General features: G+C 42.4%; 1 protein-coding gene across 1 annotated transcript in view; it reads right to left on the minus strand.

Annotated features, from left to right (window-relative positions):
- The window catches only part of HS1BP3 (HCLS1 binding protein 3), a gene marked incomplete at both ends in the record, with an annotated part of 40712 nt that extends 22926 nt beyond the window's left edge, over positions 1-17786 (minus strand). Inside the window, 4 exons of the mRNA XM_079550243.1 lie at positions 7024-7237; positions 9496-9703; positions 16234-16399; positions 17746-17786. Of these exons, the coding sequence (XP_079406369.1) occupies positions 7024-7237; positions 9496-9703; positions 16234-16399; positions 17746-17786 (629 nt within the window). The remainder of the gene's footprint in view (positions 1-7023; positions 7238-9495; positions 9704-16233; positions 16400-17745) is intronic.

A 17786-nucleotide genomic window follows, 5' to 3' on the forward strand; every position in this document is an offset into this window, starting at 1 on the left:
ACACTAGAACAGGATATATGACTGCAGATAAGGACAATGCTGACATGGAGGAGGACTCCTCCAAGTTTCCCCTGGGCCGGAAAAGTGACTATTTCTAGAATAAAAGAAAACACTGAGCAGCCATCTTCAGATCTGCGAGTTACGCCTCTGCAAACCTCTCTGTCAGAATGCCCTAGCTCTGATCCCAATGTACAGCTCCTTGTGATCACCAGAAGTAGATGTACAGGAGCTTTTTTTCACATTCATCTGTCAAATATGCTCTGCTGAAACAGCACTTATGGATGTAACCTGAAACAAGTACAAAAACACTGAGAAAATCTCAGCTTTCCTCAGTGCACTTTCATGCAGTTAGCAACCTGCCAGAGAGCAGCAATGAGAAGAGGGCTGAGTCTTTCACACACACACCCCAATGCCCCCAGTTGGAAAATACAGCTAGAAGTTTCCCAGCTCCACCACACGGACCACTGGTAGACTTCTTCCAAGGAAAACATCTTCCTGGACCCCAGAGCAAACACTTACAGCAGGCAACACTGAACTAATATGGATGCTTCTGCAAGATTCAATAGCTGAACGTGTTTTTGTTTTCTACTGCTTTCTTTCAATCACCTTCAACCCTTCATCTGTGGGAGGACAGCAAGTTTGGCACAGAAGAAATGTGGGAAGCTGTGCCGAGAACATGGGGCTGGAGACAGAAGGCAAATGAAAGCCCACTGCATCATCTGCATATGGGAAATGAACGCTCACCAGGCGTCTATAGACAAAAACAATGTTCAGGACAGGCAAACTGGAAGGACTGAATTTCTGCAAGGACAGCATCCTGCCATCCTGCTTTATTCCCTATCCAGTTAGTTACACCAGCTCCACAGACAGGCTGTAAGTTTGCCCTTAAAAAGGTCAAGAATACATAATTTCATGAAAAGCAAATAAGAGTCATCCTTTATTTGCATGGGTGATCCACACTTTCTGCTGTCTTTTCTTCTTTTTCCTCTCTTTGATGACGAAGATCACTGTATCAGACTATGACCTCAGTTTACAAGAAAAAAATTCAACAGCCAGAGATGTTTCAGTGGAAGACCAGAAGGGTTGTTTACTGAGATTCGATAAGTTGCCAATTGGATAGCAGCTGGATTGGAATTGAAACAAATACTTGTGTCACTTGGCAAAGTGACAGTTGAGCATGGCTTGCAACCTAAACTTGTGACTCATTTCACAGAATATAAAGATCTGCCTGTTTAAATATCCAAAGGCTTCACAGCTGTGAGCACGGATGCACACACTGCTAGCAAAACAAGGCTCTTTCTGTTTCTTGTTCATTGTTTTATCTATCTGAATTTCAATACAGAAAACACAACCGGTAGCTTCGCTCTTCTTTGACATGTACACTCTCTCTCAGCTTGTTAGGACAGCCAGGCAAGTGTTTCTACTTTTGTGCCCAAATCCTGCTGGATTCAGAGGGGAAGCCATGAACTCACATGGCCAGACCAAAATACAGTTGTGAATTTACAAGTGGCTGAGGAGTAGCAGAATGCCTGAGGAGTGGAAGCACCACCTCAGAGCACAACCCCGATGACCAAGGACCAGAAGGCACAACAGCTGAACACATAAATTTTGACAGGTTTGCTCCAGGCCACCTGCCCAATGGATAGCAGCTGTGCCCTGACACTCCTCCAGCCTGCAGATTCTTGCTTTCCTTCGAGGCAAAAATCTATCACCAGGCACAGTGCCTACAGCTACCTACCACAGCTCTGGGCAGGCCATCAATGAAACCACTTGGCATGGCACAAAATGCAGAACTCCTATGGAACTGATTTCTGTCTCTCTGTGAACTGTTCTCAGCTGCCCAAAGTTTCTGGTATAGGAAGTGAGATCAAATTTTGCCACTTATTTCTCCCCCGAAGACAAAAAAGGCTGGGGACAGCCTAGGCCACAACAGGAAAGAAAAGGGAAAGCAAGGCATCAGTGAGATGTCAAGGGACAAACTCTAGTGTGGTGGCCATTAGGACACAAGCCAGAAATAACTGCTGGCTCGTACACCAACCTACCTCCTCTAGCAGCCAGCCTGGCTCTGCAGGGCTCTGGCAAAGTCAGGGCTAGTGGCCCAACTGCTTCCTCCCCACCAATCTGCTGCTCAGAGCAATCGCCCACTTTGTCTGCAGCAAAAAGAGGCCCCGAGTCCTTCAAAACTCTCTTTACCAACCAAACCAAGTGATGGCAAACCACTGGCACCACGGCTGATTGAGCTTGACCACAGCAACAATGAACAGCTTTTAAAAGCTTTTGGCAGAAAGCCCACAGAACATCAGCTCTCAATGGCCTCATCCCTTCCAAACTGCTGTCAGGAGTTAGCTACATCTGTGTTTATCCACAACAGATGTGAAGCTTCCATCTACCCATGTGCCTTTATTCCTCTGGGAAGGTACAAAAGGAGATGAAGAGAAGCCATGAGGGGAAATCTGCTGAAATAATAACAAAAGTAGAAAGAGGAGACAGAAGAGCTCTTGCCTGGGGAATACCCACCTCATGGTTCTGTGCAGTCTGCCAGGAAAAACCTCAGGCTGAGGGAGGATGGGATGTCACTGAAAGATTTAGGGAGGCAAAGGAGAAAGGACGGAAGGGAGGGAACTGTGCGTGGCTCTGGTGAGGGGTGCAGAGAGCATATGGAGGCAGGAAAGTACAGGAGAAGGTGGGTTCCCCCAAGCTGGTGAACAAACAGTAGCTCAGAACTTAACTAACTGAAGAAATGCATGCACACGGCTGTCACATGCTTTAACTCATGATGCACTCCTGTTCTTTTGACAAAATTCATCACTGCTTTGTTCAGAAGAGCTGGTTCTGAGTCATTTTAATCAACTAGTGTCTCAAGTTCATGGGAGTAAACTGAATACAAGTACTAACGTCAGTATTAAACTGCGTTTTAAAGCTCTTGTCTTCAGCCTACAAACAATTAAACTGCACAGTTCATCCACGGAGGAAAGAGATGAAATTCAGCTCAGCTACTGTGATGTGTTCCTACAGCTGTTTTAAGATTCAGAGCTAGAAATGTCTAATGTGGTCTTTCTTGGACCAAACAGAAGGAAAAAAGACATAACTGGCTGTCTGAATTCCCTACAGAAAGCAAAACCCTAGGAAACCCTTAGGGCAAATAGAGAGCAGACACAACAGCAGGCAGAAAGCTAACTCCTGGGGGAAGAGCGGCTCGGGGCTATACTTTGTTTATTAATTGGTAATCACTTCATATCTTGGGCCTGAGCACAGGAACTCAATTCAACAATTCAGCTGTTAGACTAGTTCCTGGTGACCCCCTGGCATGGGACAGATTGCTTTCTCCGAACTCATTCTAATCACAACCCAGGAGATGGCACAATGCCTATTTCCAGTGGGCATGCTGGGTACAGCAAACCTCTTCTGAAGGACAGGGGAATATAACAGAAAGTATTTCATGAGCCAGCAATGTTAAAAGATTATGCACCTCTAAAAACCAAGGCATGTTGTTAAAAGCACTGTTGTAGTTTATTGGTTACTTAATAATATGCATCTGCAAATGTTGAAATAGATGGATTAAAGACTGATAAATAGCAGTACTGAATTCACTTTTAAGGAGAACAAAGAGAAGTTAATGTATCTAATATTTCTCCCATGATGTGAAATAAAACACATATCTAATTTTGCAATCAAAAGGATTTTAGTAAAGGGATACTATAAGCATTATGGCTTACTAGGAAAAAAAAAAGGCTTTAATATAAATGCTATGGCTAAGAGAGGCTTATGGTTATAAATAACTGTATGCTTACAATGCCAAATTAAATGAAATTGAACTAGAAAAGTGCCACTGCTACAAAAGCAAGTACAATAGATTCTTTCCCCACTGCACAGCTGATCTCCTGTTGCTCAGTATTCTGAGTGCTGTTCTGCACAAAGCAGAAAAGGTCTCTACAAACATCCAGGAAAACTTACAGAGTGATAACACAGAGTAACAATACACCTAACTCTCAAGGAGAGTGGAAGACAAGGTGACACTGCACATCCTGTGATCACATTTCAGGTGAATTTTAGCACTGCATCCCAAAAATATAATGTAATTTTGAGCACTTCTCATTCTAGGATAGTGCATTAAAAGGTGCAACTCCAGGGTGTAAACTTAATCAGAAGTAAATATTTGAGATAGTCCTAATTCAGATAAAAGAAATCTTTCTGTTGCTAAGCAGCCCAGACATGGATGATGATCACTGTACAAATACAGAAAGTAAGCTTTTGTGCATAAGAAAAGCTGAAAAGCATAGAACTGGCAAAGTGAGTTGCCACCAGACAAGATCAACTCTCCACAGCCCTGAATGCAGGGAAGAAAATCAGTACAACTGGGATGTCTCCTCCAGGCAAAGGAACCAGGCCATTACCAGCTTCCATCTGGATGATCGTCATTAATACAGCAGCAGAAAAAACAAGACCCTAGTTTAGCATTTTACCCCTAAGCCAGTGCATTGAACTGGATATCTGGTAGATCAGCAGCACAGCAGCAGTGCTGGGCCAAGTCCAAGATACAGCCTTCTGGCCCAGGAGGAAAAGTTGTTACCAAATGAAGCGTGTTGACAATATATGGAGGCCCCTGCTACTGGAGCAGTTTCATCCTTCTCCAGAAATAAAAAAAATGTAAAGATTTTGCCAAGCACATGATTCAATATAGGTCAGAGCTCTGCTACTCAGAGCACTCTGGCCACTGATACGGCTTGCAATGGACTACACTGTTTTATTTTTGACTTTACATCTTTTCAAAGGTTTTGTTTTTTTTTTAAATACAAGGAAAGGAACTGTGGATTTTTTAAAATCTGAATTACCCACGCAGCAGGGAACTGTGTAGTACTAAACATGTTTATCCAGTCTGTACCACCTCCTTTTTTATCCATTCCCATCCCAAACTAACTTGTAGCTTTGGTTTCTCAGACGTGCTTTAAGTCTTTCGAGTTCCTTGATTAAAGCATGCATGCACCTACAACTTTAAGGGCATGAAAGAAACCCTAAAATGTTCACTCCAGAAATACCCATTCACTGAAAACTGCTTCTTTCTTTGTCCTCTTACACAGACATCTACAATTCCCAGAGGGCTTAAAACTGGGATGCAATGCTTATGTCCAACCTGATCTCCACTGATGTGAATTAAAAATATCTTCCATGGAAGCTAGATGAGTTAGAGGGAATTGGAAACAATATAAAATGAGATTCAGGATTCTTATTTCCATGTTTGTTTCTACTGTGACATTGTACATATGAGATTTAAAAAAATAAACACATACCAAGAAGTTTTTATACAGGAAACCAACCACTGACTTAGAGAGAAAACCATCAGACTGCATGATGTGTCATGCTGCAACTCTACCAGTGAAGGCCATGTTTCTTCTTAAATAAACAAAATTATTCTGATTCACTAAGAATTCTGCTCTCGAAAGGAATGGAAGCAATAAACTAAATGAGGATTAAATACCAGATCTTTTCATCCTTCAAGGCATTAAAAGACCAAAATAATCAGACTTTCAAATGCTACGTCAAACTCTGCAGAGCAGAAAAGCAAACTTCTTGCTTGTTTTGGCACAGCAAATTCTTTACAGCTTACACTTGTTGTAACTCTGAAAATACAACATTGTGTTTGCTAACCCAATAGATCATTTTCCTATCCAAAAAAGGACAGTCTCTTTTATAAACACCACCAACTAAAGACCATTCTGCGGGAAGTACTGCGTTATCTGACTTCTCATTGTAAATAGTTGCTTAACTTTTTAAAACACCTCTTCAACAAAGGAGAAATTCTGAGTAATTAAGCACATGTTTTGTCAAAAGAATAATGTTTAAAGTTCCCCAGTGAAGTTTAAAGGATGAAATATCTCAGGTAAAAAGGATGCAATCTGGACATCAGCAATTAAATGTGGTTGTAATAGAAGAAGCAAAATCATTATAGTCAACCTGAATTTTAGTGTGGGAGACCCATGCATAGTACTTGGTGTGAATGACCACTCTGCAAACGATTCACGGTAACTGGGAATCAATAAAAGAGTGTTCTGGCTCATTCCTATTACTTACTGCCTTCTAGAAAGAAGCATTTCAAAAGCCCACACTGGTTTCAGAAAAAAAGAACATTCAGTAGAGGCTAGTGATTGTGGACGGCTCAATCAACTCAGCTGAATCCATCAGCAACTTACTGAAGGTCAAGAACTTACCTACTTTGGGCTTCTCTACTTGGTCATCTGAAGTCTGAGACACTCTAAAAAAACAGTCACAACTTAAGATCCCAGACATGGAAAAACTAAATTTACATTCAGTCTTCAGTAGTTAGAAATGCTTTTGGAAATTCAGTGAGAATTTCCATCTTGAAGTGGAAATATCCATCTAGAAATTATTGGACACAAACCCAGATATAACCTTTAGCAAGTTCTGATTCAATTCCTCAGTTTCTCAAGCTATTATTGCTTATGTCTTAGATTCATTTAGGATGTGATATCTTCAGAGAAGGGCAAAAGGAAAGATAGCCTATACGTGAATCTCATGATTGAAATGTTGGTTCTTTTGGTCTTTGTGCTGTTATAACTTCACATCATTTTAGACACCAGTCAGCACAGAAGTAGTTCCAGACATGGTAAACCCTCATGCTCTCCAAAGTGGCATGTCCTATAGTGTCTGGTGGCTTTACAATTTGTGGAAGCACCCTGCAGTGTCTTAGTAGAGCACCTACTGCAGTTGAGGCTGTAGCCAAGCCATTCACGATGTCTTTCTCCCTTGGATTCCACGAGGAATGCACTGAAGTGGTCCTACAAATTTTCTTTTCTCCATAAAGGTACTTATTTATGAATCTATAGGAATCTATCTATTGGAATACAGCAGAGGCCTCTCCTCCTCTGTCAAGCACAACTGAAAGCGTTCTCTGTTACAAAATGTTGAGATGAGGGGACAGAGACATGGAATAGCCTTATTTCTATTTTTATTTTTTAGAAAATTGGGCAAAAAATTAAGTAACAACGAAGGCCACGACATCCATACCTGATTATACCAAGAGGGTCTAAATCTTCTTCCTCCTCTTCCTCTTCCTTTTTCTCATCTTTCTTGGCATTCTCCAGTGTTGCAAGCTTTGAAATCAAGTCAGGTGTCTTCTCCTCTTTAAAAAAATCCAATGCATCATTTTCTTCATCTTCTTTCTCTTTGTTGTCAGGAACATTTTTACCCTTGTAGTCAATGACACCAGTAGATTTTGTTCCTGCAAAATACAATTACAGATGCAAAACTGAAAACACAGGACAACAGCCATGTTTTACTTCATGGCTTGCACCTGTTCCTTGTGATTTCGTTTGAGGAATGAAATACACAATCAGCTTTTGTGAAATTCTCCCAATATTCCCAATTGTCCCTGGTTCCGTTCAATCCCGTGTCACTATATTTCTGATCTGTTTACTGATTTAAAGCTGTCAAGCAGAGAAAGACAGAGGAAATCAACTTTATCTAAAACATAGCAGCGTATGCCTAATCTCCTTTATGTTCCTTCTGTAGTCGGTGGAAACAATGGAATTTCCAGTTGGTGACTCATCACATCTAAATACAGTTGTTTGACAATAAGCTTCCTTCTGAAGTGCCTGTTTCTCCCCTTGGCTACAGAGGGGGCCTAAATGCTCCACTTTGCTGTAGATAACTAACCTTCATATAACTAGAAGAGATAAAGTGCAGTTTTAGTTACTGATTTAATGAACTTGGACTAAAATACAGCACTGGACAGCATGAAAAACAGTTTCCAAAGCAGTTCTTCAATTTACACTCAGAAATGAAATCTGAAGTTCTAACTCTCTTTACTATGCAAGGTCCATCAAACTGAACAAACTCAGCAAACTGAAACACTGAGAAAGTTTTCTGACCAAACTTGTTATATGGCAAACCTAAGAGCAAGAGAAGAGCTCATAACTATTCTGTTCTGTGGAGTCTCTGGATGTTCAGGAAACCAAAATAATGAGACTAGCTAAAAATAGGCTAGCTTGAAAACACTACTGGTAAATAAAATTCCTACCTTCATCCTTTTGACTGTTTAACACGGCAAGTGAGACTCATCTCATCTTGCTTTCATGACTGTATGTGTCTAACCAGGTAGGGCAGAACACAGTAACTAAACCTGCATGTCTACACTGAAGAAATGGTCTTACGCTCCCCTTATAGGCAAGGAGACTGTCGGTGAGGGCAGAAAGTGGAGGTCAGGATGCTGCATGTTGCAGCATCTACATGCTATCCATGTAGATAAACATCTATGTTTTATCATGTTAATTCTCCCCAAAAACCTCTTCATATATTGACTATGTCTCCAATAATTTAAGGACCTGTAGCGTAAGTACTGAAGTTCATCTGGTTTGGTAGGGTGAGACACAGTATTCTAAGGCAGATTTTGATGGGTTTCGTGACTGACAGGGCTTTGGTTACAGGGATGCACACTTGCTAGTCTCATAGAGCTCCCCACCTGTGTGAAGTCCACACTTCACACTTTTGCAAAACAGTTTGCACATGTTGACTTGCAAGTGCCTTGCACCTTTGGTTTGATTCCTTAAAACTAACACTACACTAAGAATCATGCACAGCACCTTGCTGGTGTATTCCCTGTTCAGCAACACTCAGATGAATTAAGAGCAGAGAGCCCATCTGTTCCATTCATTCACTGACTCGCTGCTATGTCCAAAGAATGCAAGAAAGGATCTGTACAAATCATTGGAAGAGGCAACAAGAACTGGATGTGAAGCTAAGGAAAATTAAGGAGAAAAAAAAAAAAAAAAAAAAGCTAGAGAATGGTTTTAGCTAAGAAAGCATCAGACTTTTACTCAAAAAGTCATTGTCAGTAATTTGCTTTAGGGTCTCCTTCAGCAAGACCTAGCAGTTTTATTAGGAATGAAAAACAGACAAAGCATGGAGCAGTTGTTCACTAAGGGAGCCCTGCACTGTACTTTCAGGGACCATCCCTCTGCTAACAATGTATGATCATTTAGCCTTTGAAACTTGCATGTTCTGAATCACAGCTTTAATATATGCCTAAGGGAAATCAGAGATTGTGCAAATGACACCTGCATAGTGACCATTTTGGCATCAGTACTTCCAAAGGAGACGTATCCACTGAAAAGAGGGGAAAATAACAACAAACACGATCAGAAAGAGTGTTGAGGCATTGACACAGGCTGCCCAGGGAGGTGGTGGAGTCACTGTCCCTGGAGATGTTCAAGAAATGTGGAGATGTGGCACTGAGGGACGTGGTTTAGTGGGCATGGTGGGGATGGGAGGTGGTTGGACTAGGGGATCTAAGAGGTCCTTTCCAACCTTAATGATTGTTTGGTTCTATGGCTGTGTAGCACTGTAGGTGCACAAGAGAATATTTTTAGTGATAACCTTTACTGTGGCATTCTCTAGCTCTTGACTACCTAAAGCAAGTACCTAATAAGGCTTGTAGTAAGCATGTTTCTGGGAGAGGGGACACTCACATATTTTAGTTACCTAAAAATTCCAGTAACTCAGGACTCGTTGCTAGATCCTCATCTTTTGAGATGAATTTCATGATATCATTGAACATTGCTCTTCGTTCATAGATGTCAGATTCTCCCACAAAGAGAACTTTTCTAGGCAAGAGTGGAAGAGAAGCATGTGGATACCGTGCTGACAGCCTGTGGTAGAGCTCCTCTATCTCGCTGTACTTCTTGGACACCTGAAATAGAACGTGTTGTCTGGGTAAGTTTCTTTAAAGGCAAGGGGGAGACATGGGCAGCAAGCAGCAGTTTAAGCACTGTGAAGCATTAACCCTGGAATCTGAAGTGGAAAAACACGTATTACCAAAGAGCTTTACATATAGCCTAGTAAAAGCCTATTATCTACACAGTCAATCCCAAAGCACTGTTGCTGGTCTGGTCTTCTAATTCTGTTATTAAAACCTGTTCCCTAATGAAATAGAAGTTCATTGTCAGATACCCAGCGTCCATTTGTCTGACTCAGCAGCTAATTAAATACTGGGAAGATCACTGCTCCAGATACTTTCCTCTGACAGCTAAAATTCCTGTTTGCTAAAAGCAAGCTATGTGGTGGCCAGCTTCAAAAGACAGGAGTCATAGCCAGGTATGTTCCTCATGGAGAAAGCAGGATGAATCTTTCTACCACCATGTCAGAAAACACATTTCTCAGCCTTGCTGGGTTTCAGTGTGCTTCTGACTGTGAAGGCTTAAAAAACTGGCATGTTTGCACAGTACCCAACACAGAAATTCGAGGGCAAAGACCTCAGGTGATCCCTGACTCTTTAATTTATCCAGGAAAAAATTCAAGGGTGAAGACCTCAGCTGATCTCTGACTCCTTATCTGTGAGAAAATAAAAATAAACTACATGGTCTACAGGTTTTTGCATAGGGAGAAGATGCCAACAGTGGAGTCATTCCCTCTGCATACAAAAAGAGGAAGTCTGAGGAGAAATAAGGCCCAAGATACCGCAGGAAAGTGATAACCATGGGAATGCTGGTTAGAAATAGGTTGGCTTCTATGCCACAGTCAGCTCAGAATTCAAGACTGGAAACCAACACACACAAAAAATCCCCCACAAAAAGAAAACATACTGTCTGTATTGATATTTTGGTCATAACGGAATTGACTGTCATGCTATGGTAGTGTGGTATTATACAGACAATACATTCATCTTGATGCTCCATAATCTATTAAAATATTTCAATGAATACAGAGTTGGATTAAGAAAAAACAACCCAAAATCTAGCGCAAGCAGAGTCAGATCCTCTCCTAGGGTGGAACATTTATCCTCCTGTAACATACCCTGGTGAACTGTAATGGAGTGAATCCCAATTAACACTGAGATATAAGAGATGGACTGACACAACCACCACATCTTCCATCTTGGGATAGAAGAAAGCAGAGTACTTCTACCAACACAGCAATAATAGAAGGTTAACCCACAGGAAGCACAGAAAGTATCTGGGAAATAAGCTAGACACTAACTCAGAACCCATAAACTGTATCTATGCAAGCAAACTTAACAGTATCAGAGTATATTCTGCAGCAGTGAAACTTGATAGTGTCTGATAGGAACCTTATAGTGTCTACTGGAACCTGATAGCATCTGGCCCAGTTTTGCCTAGGCAGCTAGTATTCCCTCAGCTAAATTTTCAGTCCAAGATTTAGGCTGGTGCAGAGCACTCAGTAGCCAGTTTTGGTACTTGCAGTCATTGTGAATGGTAAAAACAAAGGTTTCACACTACAGATCCAGCCAGACTTCTAGCTGGCCTCCTGGCCAGAGAACAGGCCCTGACATTCACAGACACACCTAGGCTAGTCCACTGAGCTACACACAGCCATAAAGAATAATAGCCACTCTAGCTTTCATGCTTCCCTGCCTTTCAGAGTAATGATCAACCAACCCAGATAATTTGCAAAATGTTTGCATTTCAGATGTACGATGATCATTCCTGGTTCAGCGTCCACCAGTAAAAGGCAAGCAGCTCTGCAAGAAAGATCAGAACCACAAAAACAGAACTGAGTTGACTGGGGAATGAAAAACTAGGATTTTAGACTTGCTTCATGTGTAAGTGTAGGCAACACTGCACTCTGCATGCAGGATCTGACACTCAATTCAGCAGCCTCTGACTACCATGAGACATACAAACATATTTCTCTCCCCTCTTAATTATCATCCCTCCTCTATCAAACACTGTGCATTATTCATAAATCTCAATTTATGTCTGATTACACCACTGAACTTAAAGCAAATGCACACCCTCACATCCTATTGCTAATTGAGCCATTGTGAATCTGCTTGGGCTCTACACAGCACCGTGCAACACGATATACAGTGCAATAATGCTATACTCATAGCACACTAACACGATGCCCAAAAGCCTGCAACACGTCATGCAGACTAACATCTGCAGTGTGGGGATGCCCTCTGCTGGGATAACCTACCACACACACAGGATATGAAACCTGCAGCCCAAACCGTTCCCCACTTAAGCCCAAGGCTGTGCCCAGCAAGTCCCTGCCTCCAGTGGCTCTGCTTCAAACCCTGGTTTACAATTCGATGTTTTCTGACAATTTTCCAAGGGAATGGCATGCAGCAAGTTAAATCTTCCTTTTGCTGGTTACCCTTCCCAATCCTTTGAAAAGAGGCTACGGATTCTATAGTACAAAATGCAAGGTTAAAAAACAAGAGGTTGCTCTAAAACCTGTTTTATCAATGCTATTCAGTTAACGAGATCCCATTTGATAGATGTTAAAATATTTGTCTTACATTACCTGTAATTCCTCAAGGATCCTGCAACTATCCTCTCCCCCTCCCTCCCTGCCTTTGCCCTAAGCCCCCACCTGCTGAAGCCAGCTCAAGTGCACTGACTTTAAGGGAGATTTGTCAAGTTGCAGTATCAAAGGCTCGATTTACTTAACTTCCAAAGGGTTAATCACACAGATACAGCAAAGCATGTGCATATCTGCCAGGTCAGGACCTTGTCTGCCTGTAACAATTAACATTCAACTTAGAGCTGAAGCAGAGACAGGGATGGGTTGAGTGGCTTTTTCTTTTTTTGCACCAGGAAACAGATAAGTAAGTCAAATATGATCACATATAGCTAGAAGGTTAAGAAAACCACCGGGAAGTTCAAAGTGAAAGATTGTAGTTTGCTGCTAATCCCTCAAATCTCATGCATGTGCCTTACCCAACTCCCCACAAAAACCTCGCGCATCAAAGTACGCACTGATGCCTGTAGGACACGAGCCTGGGACTCTCAGATGTGCGTAGGAGAATTTGATTCCACTCAGTATTAGTGGGATTTAATGTCTCCTTTCCCTAAGCTCCTTTTAATGCCTCAAACTTGTCTTCATCTGCTCTCTATTTACAGTGAGGATTTCAGCAAAACAGAGGCCTCCGACAGAACTAACTCAGCCCCCTTGGCCAGCCAGTGCACACTAACGACTCGACTTAATTTTACAGTATTTCATGAAATATGTATCTGTGACTACTTTTTAAAAGCCGACTTCTTCACACTGTCAGAAAATGGAAGTACAGCAGTATTATCCCTTAAAACATCCTGCAGCTTTGGATACGGGAATCAAAAGCCACGGACAGCACAAACTGAGCTTTCACTTGTTTGCTTCCAAGGTAAGCAATACTGGAATTAATGCTGCTTGGTGATCCATGGTTATGCATTACAGTAGATTTTAATTACATGACCACCTGCTCATTCTTCTTACCTGTTTCACCCAGCAGAAAAGGAGCACTACAGTATTTCTTCTTTAATCAACACGAACTCTTAACAGCTGCTGAACCTACTGCTATACCATCACAGAAGTCACAACGTGAAGGAATTTATCTTCCCAACATACCTGTGTGGTCAGGAAACAGCAGCCCCAGCTCAGGGATAGTAAGGTTCACAGAAAGTAGGCCAATATATGACAACAGGCAAGAATAAAAACACACCCACACGCTTTTACTCCTTTGCTTTATGAGAGGAAGATAGTTCTGTAGTAAATTTCTCCTCGAAATGTGCTGTGCCCATCCAACACCAATACTTATTTGCTCAGCCTGGAAAAAGAAAGAACTTGACTAACAAATGCTACTTGTAAAAAAGAAGTAATTAAACCAGGCACAAATAGAAAGAGAAGGCACTATCTGTTGGGCGGATTTTTAATTAGGCTGGGAAGAGAGAAGCTTATTACTAAAGAAGGTGAGGTGTGGCTACAAGAAATGCGTTTAAGATAAACAAAGCCTTTTCTTCTCACAGAAATGGAACATCTGTAGACAATAACTAAAGGTTACCTTTGCAGCAGTGACTACTTGCTACTTGATGCAGCACCAAAGATAAAACCAATTCTGTTGTTTCAGTAGGAAAACAGGATTCTGACCTTTGAAAGAAATGCAGCTGAGTTCTCCTTTAATTATCCAAAATAACCTCAAGGTTAAGCAATTCTACAACCCATCTGCTGTATTTTACACATGGCTTTTTTTTTTATTATTAAAAAATCCCTTCTGTTTCTCAGAACGTAGATCTGAAGGTTGCCAGGATGTGGATTTCTTCTTCTGTTAATGCTTCACAAATATTTTATGTGAAATGCTGATTTTGCACAGTCCCATTACGGCCAAGGAACACAGAACTTTGGATTGCTCAAACCCACAGCAAAGGACAGTAGCTCCCCAGGTCAGATATGAAATCTCTTTCTGCTGTTTGTTTAGCTTTGGTAAAAGAATCCTCACACATCTTGATCCACTGTGGTCTAAACTACAGCACTGAGTTCAGAGCTAGCTTAGGGGATGCTTCTGTCCTGCTCACCATCTTTTCCCAGAGGACATGAAGATGTTTTTTGTGCAAAAAATACTGTACAAGCACATGGCTGCCTGCAGCTGCTTGTAGCCCAAAGCACAGAGAGTTTCACTGCTGCCACCTAGGGCATGAGAAGGTAGAAGACATTGACTTCAACTGGAAGCAGGCAGAAAAGCAGTCAGACAAGGAACACCAATTTACAAGGGAAAGGAACAGAGGAAGGAGGAGGAAAAAAGAAAGCCCTTACATACTGTGTCAAAATGCATCACCCAACACAGGCATCTCAGGCACTACCAGCCATGCACAGTAGGCAAACCCAGTTCACCCACATCATAGATGCTCTGCTGTATTCTTCTCAACAGTACCACAGTTGTGCAGTGGGAAAATACTGGTCAAAGGTAGACATCTAACCACAGAAAAAACAAACTGCTCTGCCTAAATACAGGCATCTATGCCATCTGAGATGCTATGGGGTACCCAAGCGTGTGTGGGGCAGCCAAATATCACACAAAACCTATGGGCGACTCACAGCATTGTGAGGGCTTTTTGAAAAACCCCAGGGCACCTCAGATAGTCTAGACAGTGAGCGAGTGACATGCAACTCAGTTGAGCCTCAAGCATTTTAGCCTGAAGTCATAGCCCCCCACCCCAGCTGTCTAACATGCAGAATGCCTTCCCTTTACAGTCAAATAGTAGAGGCATTTCCAGAAGATGAGTCACCCCATTCCCCTTCTCCCCAGTGACCACAAAAGCAGTGATAGACTCAGATTAAAATATCTAACTTGCAGAGAGAGAAACTAGGACAGGTGAATCCCTCTGCTCCTTCCAGTAATACATACAGAAGACTCACTGGAATGAACTGACGCAAAGCATCCATTCTCTCACCACTCAGCTCGGAGTTTTAAATTACTTTCATATACCAAACTATATAATATATCAGATTTAGTCAGCTGAAAAAAAAGTATCAGATGAGACAAATGTTACTCCCATCAGGCTACACCACAGTTTTCTTCCTCATAAAGAACAAAATGTCAGGAGCTCTGACCTGAGAAGAAATCAGAAAGGTTCGCTTCACTTGAGAAGAAAGCTGAGTGCGGAAAATTCTTACTCAGAGAGAACAGCCATGGGAGTGGATAACCTCAGCACGCAGGGGGAGCACAGTAGGAAGTTTGCTGCTCCTCTGGGTAGAAGAACTGATTTCAACTCCTTTTTCTAAGTGAAGCACAGTATCAGATAACAAAAACCAGTTTAAAACCTTGAGTTTAGTCAGGTTCACAGAGCTTCATGGAAATAGTGCATAATACAAGCAGACAATACCACGCAGAAATAGCAATTCCACATCCCCTTCTCTCATCTGCCCGTCTCGCCCTTTCCCTGTCCTTCACCAATGACTGATGAGTGCTATGCAACTCAGAGGCTCAAGAAACAGGTGTAAATTAGTACGAAGCAAGAAACCCCCAAATACCATTTTTAGCCAGGACCAGCTGTCACTACAGAATGGCCACATGACAACTGCCATTGCCAGAAAGAAGGAAGCACTGCAGGAGAGAGAACCACTCGTTCCCTCCAGAACAAGAGAAGAGAACAGTCTCTCTTGCCAGCACTTTGCCATAGTCTATCACTTAAGGAGTGCAACAAATGACAGAGATTTGCTCCTCAGCATGGATGTTTTCAGAGCATTGACAGATGTTTCTTTATCTGCAGTTCAGACTGCGTGCATTTCCATTTACCAGCTATGTCTCATTGAGCATGAGTTATATATACTAAGGCTAATGGTCTACCAGGTAACCACATTTGTCATTCTAACATTACAGTTATCATCAAAACATCTAAAAAGTACAGGTGCTGATGCCAGAACCAAAATAATCAAAGTGGATTGAAAGAAAGAGGAAAAAAAAAAAAAAGACTGCTAACATGGCACCGATTGAGCATTTACCATAAATTGAACAACATCCTCAGGTTTGTGCTTTGCTGACTTGAAGGCAGCCAGTCGGGTAACGACGACAATGTGATACTCCACGTGGCCAGACATCATCTTCCCACGGACCTCCTGGTATTCCGGCACTGATAAATCCAGCCCAGTGTGTGTATTCTGAATTTGCCTAGGAAGGAAAATACACACGCAGCTCAGGCACCGACACACACACTTTTAAATGACCCTCTCTGAGGATCCAATTCAAAGCTCCAGAAAGTCAGTATTCCCGTTTCAACAGGGCACAGGACAGACCCTACAGCGCAGCAATACAACACTGCACAGACATCATCTATCACAACATGAGATAACACATATTGCTTCTGAATATTATAGTCCCAACAAACGCTGCTTTACCCTGCAAGGCAGAAAAGAAGATGCTGTGATCTCCCATTGCGTCTTGCTCTGAAACAAAGCTCTGGTCACCATTCAAGCCCTATCCACCTCCCTTTTGTCTTTGGGCATCTCCAGGAAAGGCAGAAACAAGAGCTGAAAGAAGCCAGAAAAGGAATAAGGAACTTGCCTGGATGCAGGGACAACTTTATGTCTGTAAGAGCCATCCAGGGAACAAGAGTAAAGATTAAAGACATGTTGGAGCAAACTGCTGGGCCAGCCATGCTGTTTCCATCCATGGAGCTTCTTGAAGAAAATTAAACAAACACCTATCAGGAATGTCCTTAAATCTGGTTAATCTCGGCCTCTTGAGCAAGTTAAAGCCATCTATGGTCTGTCTGCCTTCTAGTCTTGACGTGTCATGACAAAACTTGACAAGTGCTTTTGAAACTCCAGTTTTCCCAGGGAGGCAAAATCTGAACCTTCAACTGAAGAACCTTTTGAAAGAGATCGTCTCCAGAGTTCTCTGCAAATCCAACAGCAACAAAGAAGGGCAGAGTCCCATTTTTTTTTACCTAATCCTTTTTGCAAGCCGTATCTGGCTTTTGCTTTTCTGGAGTTGTTTTGTTTTATTTTTACTCTATCTACTGGTACAGGAAACGCTCCACAGATGTGCGGTTACTCAAGGTTGTGAGAGCAGTAATAGATCTGTCTGCTGGTAGTTGAGACGGACTGACTTCTTTTAACGCAGCCACAGACACAGGATGAATGATAAATTAATCTGCTTTTCACTCGTGATATAAATAAAAGAAAAACCCTTCTGAACGGCCTTATTTAGCTTCCAACATCAACCACACACAACGCACTGCGATGAAAACATCACGGTAAAAGTCACAGCATCGGAGACACGGAGCTGGTAAGGACATGCCCACAGCCAGGCTTTTAATTTCAAAGCTGTTAGAAGTCCCAGCTACAACGACTGTAATGACAGCACGGAGCTCTTCCGGCCGCGGAACGCCACAAGACCTGGCAGGACAGCAGGACAGCACCGGCCCCAAGCCCCCCAGGGCCGGGGGAACCGCGCCCTCAGCCACCGCACCCTCAGCGGCCTCCCAGCGCCCGCCGCCCCATCCCGGCCGGTACCTGGTGGTGACCAGCACGGCGGGCGCCGCGCTGTGCTGCAT

Source organism: Tetrao urogallus (genome assembly GCF_951394365.1).
Source record: "Tetrao urogallus genome assembly, chromosome: 2".
Classification (NCBI taxonomy): domain Eukaryota; kingdom Metazoa; phylum Chordata; class Aves; order Galliformes; family Phasianidae; genus Tetrao; species Tetrao urogallus.